We start from the raw sequence: 10,246 nt of genomic DNA, 5'->3' as shown, positions 1-10,246 counted from the left end.
CCATGCACAGCCCCACACCCAGCAGCCCCACACTCAACATGCCACCTCCTCTCCAAGCACACTTTTGGCCTGAAGTATCACATCTGCTTCCCAATTCTACTATATTCATGTCTTTCTACATGAATGAGTCTCTGCTGTGAAACTTAACAGGGAAAAAAACTTCTAACATCATCAATAACTCAAACTTGCCTTTGGAATCATTCATTTTTCTTCCAGTTCCCAGAGGAGGGTGGTGTGGACTGTGCACAGCAAACAGCTGTCAAACACAACACTGTCTCCTGCTCAAGATTTGTCTGCTGAGAATTTGTTGTCTGCATGTTTTCTTGGAATTACTCCATGAGTATTTTCTGCAAAAGCAATTTATTCATAAAGTGTTTCAAATAATCAGGAAGAGTGTAACATCCTCATTTAAAACATGACCTGCTTGATCAGGGGCATGTTCACACAGTACTCTCTGTTGCAGAGAAACAGCTGGTGAGACAGAACTTGCACCACATTTCTGACTGGGTCAGTCACATCTTGGTTACTGAACTCACAAAGCCCTCAACATCACTTCAAAAAGGAAACATTTTTTCAGGGACTTGCTATGGAAAGCAAATGCAAGACTGCTCAGCCTGAGACTGTGCAAAGGCAACCTGCCAGGACCGTGCCAGAGCAGTCTCAAAGAGCACTCGGGCTTTGGACCCGTGAAACACCTCCCAGCAGTGCTGTCCTTTGCTTGGTGTGCCAATCTGGAGACAGCTTCACTGGTACAATGTTATGGAAATGATGGATTTTCATGCCTGCCTAGGGCAGGGAGAGGGGCCAAAAAGAACCAAAACCAAATCCTGGTTTATAGAACGTGTACTTCACCTACTGCTGCTGAGATATGAGCCAGGGCCACCATGCTCAGCCCCACAGCAAATGGTGGAGACCTGAAGACACTGCTCCTGTGACCCCCTCACCTTTTTTTTGTGAAGCTTCCTGAGTTAGTCCCCTGCCTAAGGCTGCTGTCTAACCCTCTAGGAGTGGGACTAATGCCAAGGAGGCTATGACCTAATGTTTTAGACTGAACAGAGAGATGGGAGAGATGGCAAATCCTACAGGAAAGCACTCTCTCTATGCATGCAATTATCTGATAATCTATTTTGGGAGATGAATCTCAGAAAGAGGAACAAAACTTTCACCTTCTTTGCACTGGGAAGCTGCATTATCCCTTTAAAAACAGGGAACTAAATACATGAAAAATGATACAGAAAGCAGTGGAACAGCATAGTGCTTTAAGTCACACTGAATTCAGGAAAGGGAGGGGAAAAGGGTCAAGTCCTGCTGGTCATGTCAGCACATGAAATTTGGTAAAAACTACTGCTGATTTAAGACTAATCAGGCCTGTGAACAGCTGGACTAATTCAGCTTCTTCCCATGCTTCATGGCTGGATTCCTTCATGCATGTATATAAGCAGCAAAATCCAAGTGAGACCTCTGCATCCATCTTTTTCTCATGGCCCCCAGTGTCCCCCTCACATGTACAGGTCACACTGCAGCCCTGTGCCCCATGCTGGGGCCTCTCTGAGCTGCCTGCCCCATGCCTGCTTGGGAAACTTGCAGGAATTTAACACCTGTGAGGTGGCTGCCCCTCTGCCACACTTGACCAAGATGCAGTTTGGTAGGGTCAGACACACAAGCATGTGGACAAGACATCCCTGACCCCTGGAGGAACCAAGGCCCTTGGGAGTGGTGATTGTGTGGTGGCTCAGCCCTTCCCACACGTGCGGCCTCACCTGTGCTCACCAGCAGTGGAAGGATTTGGCAGACACTGGTGTTACAGTGCCTGGTTGTCCTCCTGAGAGCAAGAGCAAACTCAAAGGTTTTCCAGAAATTTGTAATTAATCTGTGCCTGGGAAGGAAAACATCATCAGTCTTATCTTACAGTTGAGAGAATGATAGAGAGAAAACAAATACTGTAAAGATGGAGGACTCAGTGGCAGAGAGAACTCAGGTAGATTCACTCCTGTGCTCCCTTCTGACAGACAGCTCCCCACACCAGTCCCTGAGAGCTTCTCTGATTTCCAGCTGTTCAACTACGCTGTAAGCAACTGCAAATGCCTGTAGCACTTTCGTGACTAACTCCCACAGAGGTGATACAGATAATACCCACCCATTCATGTGGGGCATCAGGCAAATCACACCAGCAGAGGGCCCAGAGAAGGCTCTTGTTCCACTGCAAGAAGCCAGGCACACCATGAAACACTTCCCAAAAAGGCCAGGCACTCAGTCCCCTGTGTGTGTTTGTTGCTGAAGCTGGATATGATTTTTCCATGTGTTCGCCCTCAAGGCTGAATTTTTATAACACCAACTGGCACTTGATCATTCACTTCCATTCCCAGTGATTTCAAAGGAACTCAGAGGAAGTGAGATGAGCTTTTGCTGCCAGCCCCTCTCTTGGTGCAGGAGGAAGCTGGAGCTGCTCCAGCTGTGGGGTTCTGGGTGCCAGCACCATGAATAGTCCCAACTGCCCAGGGTAATGCAGGGTGCCCCAAATTCTCTGCTCCTGTATCTTGGTACAGAATGCATGACCGTGGCACAGGACATGACATGAATGCTAAACATGGTATGAAAGCTGTGTGTGCATGCTATGGGATTTCCATCCAGCCACTTTGGGTTTTCCAAATGATCCAGAGTGAGAGCCATGTAGTACCCCCTCTACATGTGAGCACAGAAAGAAAGCCCTTCTCTCTGTAATTTCATGTTCATTTGTTCCTAACATCAGAGAAGGTATTTTGCCAGCAGTTCCCGTACAGACATTAGGACAGCCTTTTAGATTGAGGAAATCAAGATATTTCTAGACTTAAATGAAGCACCAAGAGTTAAGCCACTCACCATTCTTGAAGCAACTTCTCCCTTCTGAGAGGGATGCTTTCCAAAGGCTGATCCTTTGCAGCTGATGATGCTGGGGTAACTATTTCCATCATCCCTAACTGTAAGTAGTGAAGGCCAAGTGTTGTTTTTGTTATGTACAAACATAACCCGAGAGGGCAAAGCGTGAATATGCACCCTTACACCATTGATGTGGCTTTATGCCTTGCCTGAAACACAAAAGACATTTCTCCAGACCTCAGAGAAGTCTGAACACACACATAATCTAATGGAGAGATAAACAGAGCATTTAAGGCTGGATCTGAACAAGTATTGCAAATTTTACTGAAATGGTATTTAAGGCACCTGAGTTATAACCTTTGCAATAACACAGCTGCTGTTAGAGCAGGACCTTCTCTCAAGCAACTTACCCACTCTAATGCACCTTTATCCAGGTTCATGTAAAATCACTGCAAAATCATGGGTCAAAGTTGTTTCATAGCTTTACTCTCTCAGTAATGTGCAACATGAACATAATAGTGTTATTAAGAAGTCAAAAATAACTTAACACAATAGCTATATAAGATTTTTCCAATGATCAAACTTTCAGCAATTACTTTTTGTTAAGTTCAGAAAATTAGCATATTTGTTAATCAAATTAATTTAAAAAGTAGCTTTTAAAAATAAAAGCAATGCTTTAAATAAATATAGTCTTTTTATAACCATAAAACACTTAGTCCTGTTAAAGATAACACAAATATTCCACTCAAGCACAGTACTTAAACAATTGAAATGAATGTTGTGAGCACACGTGGGCTGGACATCGGGAGGGACGAGGATGCTCCGGGACATTCTGTGTCTCCTTTCCACAGCAGCACAAAGAGGCAGGCAATTCTCAGAACTTCCCCAAACACATGACATGTGTTAGGATATTTGTAGCTGCTGCACAAAAATGCTGGCACCCTGTTTTTCCCCAAGCTATTTCTCTACACTACACCTGCAGCAGTTCTTCAGCCCTGCTTTTAAATCTCTAGCATAGCATGATTTTAACCACAAAAACATTCAGCCAGAGCCTGCTTGTTTCACCCAGCTGGCTCCAACATCTACTCAGAAGGTGGCAAGCAAGGCCTGACCTCTCACACATTTTGCACTAAAGCTCACAATTTGTGAAATCTGAAAAACCTTCCTTTTAATACTGGCACCACTGGCTGTTTCAGAACAGCCTGAAGGTCACCTTCAGCGTTCATGACCACCAAAGGGTATTCACAGCTCTTCCCATAATTACAGGGCTGACTAGCTATGGTCATTACTACTCAAGTTAATGCCTATCAGCAAAGACTGTAGCTCTCTTGCAGATCTACAAGGTAGCAATGTTTTTGCTGAAATAAACTAGCTAGTTCTTACGTTAGTATGTGTTGCCTGGGTGTACCCTGAAGAGCAGTTTGCTAAATTCAGCAAAAAATACACCTCAAATCTACTGCTAATCTACTTAGCAACTCTGATCATTTCATATCCTGTTTACTTGGCTGTAATTGTTCACTAAAAATCACCTTCAGGGTCTGCAGCAAACCACCTGCTTTGTCCTCACAAAAACAGCTGTCAGTGAAATTTGTTGTGGTTTGTCTGTTTAAACAGTGTAACAGTAATATAACCTATAAGTAAAATGATAAAAGCTGGAGAGTAAAGTAAAGCCCAAAACTGATACAAGTGCTCTCAATTTGTTTTGATCTTCAGAATGAATAAGCCTATTCAAAGATGACAAAGGAATAAATTAGCAAATGGCTAATGTAATGCATAAAAGGGTGTCTACAGGATTTGCATGTGCGCACACACACGCGCACTTGCATACAGACAGCTTGGCTTCATTAGAAATCTCACTACCAGAGTTTAACTTGGATAAATTAACTGCATTAAAATACTGACATTGTGAGGATTTTAATACTATCACACCCTGTAGAGGGCACTCCTGTGTGAATTTTTAAATGCTTTAAAAAAATAGTTTAGACTTATTGAAATCTGTGACAAATGTGGCAGCTCTGCCTCTCCTCACAGCCTCCCATTCTCATCTCCAGTATCCTTCTCCTGTATTGCCTCCAGGCACCGTTTTGCCTTGGCATCTGCCTGCCCACTCCCAGTTTTGCTCAGTCCGCACGACAGGCACGCCAGCTGGATCTGCTTCATGTTCTCCAGGGCTTCGTTCTTGGCGTTCTTCAGGAGATCTCCTTGGCCCTGGGGATGCACAGACATGCAGGAGAGAGTCAGGGATTGCACACATTGCTCAGGACCAAAAGCAGCAATACTGCTCCTGTGTCCCTACAGGTCCCAGGTCCCGTCTCAAACCATCTCTGCCCCCTGGAAATGGGACTGAAGGCCCTCCTGCAGCTTGGTGCCAGCACAGTGAGGAAGGCAGCAGCCAGCACTGGACAGGGTGGGACAGGCACCAGAGTCCTCCCACTCCATGTCACCAGACTTGGGAGGTAATTTCAGCCTGAACAGAAGGAGGCTGCAGGAGAAGGCATTTCCTCTTCCACAGTCAACAGTAAGGTCCTGCCAGGGCCAGGGCAGTGATGGTACATGGCACCCCTCTCCCCAGGGCACTGCTCCCTCCCTGCTCCCTGGCATCACATCCCCCATGGCAATGGCTGCGTGTTCCCAGCCAGGGGCCCCTTAGGAGCTGAGAGACCCTGATAACCCACCCCTCCTTCCACCTGGATTTGACACCCAGCCTTGGGCCCTCCTTGAGCAGAGCAGGCCCAAGTTGTGCCCATATGAAACACATCATCCCATAGCACTCCAGTGAACCCTTCTGAACCATTTTGTTTGGGAACTTCAAGAAGGCAAATGGGAATGAGACTTCATGAACACACTGCTTCTGTATCTTCTCAGAGCCTGTAAACGTGAGGTGACTAACAGGAGATCAATCCAATTTGTAACAATCAGGAAAACTGTGTTACGTGAAATTTGTATTAAGGAGTTGGGGTTCAGAAATGGCAAAATGAATATTTATGCAATATTGATATCTCAAGTGCCGTGAAGGGACAAGGTTCTGGAGCTACAGGATACAAATAAATAAAAGCCAGGAGATGCATCTGGTTATTAAAACCTCAGTATCAGTAAGAACTCGAGCTCCTCTTCTCCTAATGTCACCCCAAGCACAGCTTGAAGTACATCACATGCTGCAGCTGGTTACATTCATGAGGAATACCTCCACTGACTGAAATGTCACACTCAGATCCCTGCCACCCAGCCTGACCACCTGCAAATCACAGGTACTTTGATGGGCCTCACAGGACACAAGAGACACTTCAGCAGGACCTTGGGCTCACTGGAGGGGTGACAGATCACTTGCCTCTCCTTGGGTTCTCCAAACCAATCAGATGTGTTGGATGAGTCACAGTGTGACACCTTCCAGCAGTAGGAGCATCTCTGCTCTCCCTTTCCCCAGAGCTAAGAGGAAGGATTTATCCTACACTGATGAGCACAGCTTCCTTTTTGCCAGTGCCTGGCACTGGACTCACAGGGTCTGAACCCCTGTACACAATGTTCACAACCAAGAAACAATGGTGGCTTGCAAGGCTGCAGCACTGATAAACACCACGTGGGACACCACGTCATCCAGGGACGACAGCCTGTGCCTGAGAACACGATTGCCTCATCTCCTGGTGTCACAAATTTGTCCCTGCTGAACGATGCAAATCACCATCCAGATGCTGGGAATACAACTCAGTGTGAGAATAACAAAAAGCACTGGGACTGTGTGAGCAGCTCTGTGCTATTTGCTGTGAAGCTCTTTTGAAGGGATTTGTGTCTCAGCAGCATGACAGTTCTGGGGATACACAGACAAAGAGCTTGGGATCCAGTCAGCAGGCACAATGTGAAAAAACAAAACAAGAATAAATTATGCAGCAGATATTTTTCATAGCTCTGAACTTACTTCTGTGTCAGAGGTTTTGCTTATGGTTAAAGACAGTAGGCAGGAATTCAAGAGCCCCAGGGCTGCCTGGAGCATCCAGCCCACCTTGGTGTCCCTCCCTGTCTGCAAATGGCACAGGAATAGTGGCAGTGTGTAGTGACAGAGACAACACCAGCACATAAACAAAGTACGTATCATTAACAACATGATAATGTCATCAGAAAGGGTCCTCAATGTATCTCCTCAACACATCTTCCATTTCTTCAAACTGCACAAATGCAGTTTTAAATAGTTTGGGTTTAGGATTAAATACTCCTGGCTGCTATTTTTTATGCACACAGGACCAAAGACACTAAAGACTTCACTATCAAACAGAGAAAAATCAGTGTGACCATGCTTTGCAGCCTTAACTTCTCCAAGCCAAAACCTGGCACTCTGTGTGCACGTCCAAGAACAGAAAAATCCCCTCAGTGCAAGAAGCAACCCCTTTCCAGGGTGAGGTCAAAGCTTGGAAATGTTCCTCAGGGTGGCCCACCAACTGTGTGTTTGTCCAGGCACTGAGACACACCTAGACTGGTGCTATCTGGGATTAGATGCACTGCCTGGGGGACAGCAGCCCCAGTCTGCCCTGCCAAGACTCTCACCTGCAGTCTGCAGAAGCCAAGGGCCTTCACAGCCCACGTGAAAGTGCCAAGCCACCCACTGTCCCGTATACATATTCTGATTTCACATTTGAGTAAACAGGCAATTCAGATTACAGATTCTGTCTGAGGCAATGCACAACATGTCTTTGGGTTCCAAGAAGAAACACACGCCTCCTGAGCATACTTCCAATATTTTGAAGACATTCTTATTTTACAGTGATCTAAAAACAGAAATGGACTTATCAAAATAGTGCAATTCCATTCATGTACAGACCAATTGATTTATGTCTTAGTCTCCTTGTGATTTTTATTTTTAAACAGCTGGTTCATTTGAGCAACACGAAGAAGCAAAAATTTTGAATCATCTGTCATGAGAAAATTAACGACAAACTAGCCCTCTCTGACAGAGCTGTCATAATTCTAGAGACACCATTAAAAAAAATCTGTGTGCAATGCTCCGTTTGAAGAGCCATCTGTTTGCTTTGAAAACTGGCTGTGAGCATAATCCACTTAAGAAGAATGTCAGCAAAATTGTGTCAACACCTTAACAAACTAAATACTGGATGGAAGCTAGAGTAAACTTTACAAGCATGATTACATTGAAATAACCTTCACAGACCAGTCATTGTGAGCATCTCTGTGCACAGAACCATCCTGCTCACTCTCACAAACAAGGAGAGACCATGACAATCCACCTCAGCATCTATCCATCTATCTGCCTTCTGCTACTGGCATCATCAGCCTTTCTGAAAATAAAAACTCATGAGAAAGTTTAAATTCAGCATTTGGCAGGACAGTGAATTAAGCCAGAAGAGCCTAAGCCAGAAGAGACTAACCAAGTGTTCTAACAAAAACTGATAAAGGGGCCATTTTCCTGTAGCCTTAGGGAATGTTAAAAGTCAGGTTTCATACACCTAACTGCAGAGCCTCAGCACAAATTAACATTACATGACAAATAATGCAGCTTTTCAAGGAACTACAAGATTCTAAGCCTTTACCTTGGCAGGTTTATATTGCTTAGAAAACCCTTAACCTGACATGGTTTTAAACATTGTTCAGTTCCTGTGACAAGCCATGAAAGGCATTAAGAAGCACAAGTAGCTCTAGACAGATACTGGCAATGGCTACAGATGGGACAAATTCCATGTAGTTGTAGGTTCAGTTGTTTTTTTTTCAAATCAAATACCAAAGTTTTTGAGTCAAGATGACAGCTCTAAATCCAACAGCAACCCACTCTGGGGCTCGGGAAATGAAAACCAAGTTTGGTCAGTGGCACCACTTCGTGTTCAACTTCACAATATTATTTATTTTATATACTTTGCACGCATATTTCTGCAAAAATATAAATACTTGGGCATGTACACTAATAATTACTGTTTCTGTGCTTTCTAGGAAGCACCCTGCAACACAGAGGCCAGGCTGTGGGCACCCCCAGCACCAGGGCCCCATTAAGGCACTGGCAGCACCCACAGCCTCTGTGTTGGAAGCTCCCACAGCAGCACCAGGGGCTGCAGGAGGACCCTGAAGGCCAAGAGTGGGCCCATGCAGGAGTGACTGCAGTGCCAGGTGCCCCACACGAGCACCTTGCACTACCTCCTGGTGAAGCAGAAAATCCCACTGAGCTATGGGAATGCCTTCCTGGCATTCCAAACTGGCTGTGTTTCCAGGGAGGCTGAAGCAGTAGCTGTGAAAGCCATTTTCTAATCTGCTGCTTGCTAAAGCAGACAGTAGCTTATCTCCTGAGCAGACACACTCTCTGACAGCACATTATGGGAGCTTTTCTCTCCAATCCTCAAGGGCTGAGTAAATACAAACAAATAACAGAGGCTTTAACACCCATCCCACATCATGCTCGTGATATTACTGTTATTTTTTAACTTATTCTCAAAGAGTCAAGCTCTTTCATTACTATTTAATCACAAAGTAAAATCTCCAGAGGATGCTAGTGTATGCCAGCGGGCGGCTGAAAAAGCCAGACACAGTCAAATGAAACAGCCACTCCACATTTCAGAGGCAACACAGGCACAGCAAAAGCACTGACAATCTGTGCCAAGGGACTCCAAATGCTGGAGAGCTGCTCTCACATTGGGATACTCTGTGTGGAGGCAGCATTTACTGCAAGGGGTGCATTTTCAAAGTGTCATAGTAGGACTAATTGTGTTTAATATTAATAAGGAGGCACACAATTAAATGATTGCATATGGCTTTGAAAATGTAATCTTGGGTAGGAAATCATTAATGAAAAGGTCAGACTGTTATGTTAAACTTATTACAAAAAGCAGATATTTTTCCATGTGTCCTCCAAAGCTAAATGTGGGAACAATTGATTTGAATTTGATTATGATACATTCACATTTCAGAACAGACTTCTCCAAAAACATAGTGTTGCTGAATCAATGCAGACTGTAAAAACCCACCCTTCTCATTATTACTGCAGATAGTTTGTCAACAGCTTTGCTTTATTGTCTGTGACAGAGATCATAATGCACATCCTGGCATGAAAAATTACTGTACACAAAGATTAGACACAAAGCTATAATCACTTCTCACACACTGAAAATAAAGGATTTCAAAAATGAGTTACACCACAGAAAAACCAGGGTCCAAATGTAACTTGCCAATTTATCTTTAAACCCTTGCACAGCAGAAATTCACTTCCTAACAGGAAAATAAAAAGGCCACAAATATAAAAGATGGCACTTAAATGGCATTCCTTGTGCTATTGGTGTATCATTTAAGGTCTGGGTTTTGGACACAGCTGCTCACTTACCCACTGTAAACCAAATGCAAGAGCTTGTTTCTACCTGGCTGAAACCAGCAACAGCTTTGACACTGAGTAAATCAGGTGATCAGA

General features: G+C 44.5%; 1 protein-coding gene across 2 annotated transcripts in view; it reads right to left on the bottom strand.

Moving 5' to 3' along the window:
* Nucleotides 1-3,320: 3,320 nt before the first annotated feature.
* Nucleotides 3,321-10,246, bottom strand: part of PLCL1 (phospholipase C like 1 (inactive)) — a 189,000-nt gene continuing 182,074 nt past the window's right edge. For both annotated transcript variants that reach the window (XM_071434584.1, XM_071434583.1), the window contains exon 6: nucleotides 3,321-5,064. In XM_071434584.1, the coding sequence (XP_071290685.1) occupies nucleotides 4,882-5,064 (183 nt within the window). In that variant the 3' untranslated portion in view covers nucleotides 3,321-4,881. The remainder of the gene's footprint in view (nucleotides 5,065-10,246) is intronic.

The sequence above is a fragment of the Agelaius tricolor genome, unplaced genomic scaffold, assembly GCF_023055355.1.
Source record: "Agelaius tricolor isolate 1412-34295 unplaced genomic scaffold, bAgeTri1.0.p SCAF_10, whole genome shotgun sequence".
NCBI classification, from domain to species: Eukaryota; Metazoa; Chordata; class Aves; order Passeriformes; family Icteridae; genus Agelaius; species Agelaius tricolor.
Note: the sequence above shows the minus strand (reverse complement) of the source record. Positions and strands in the feature narration are given on the sequence as shown.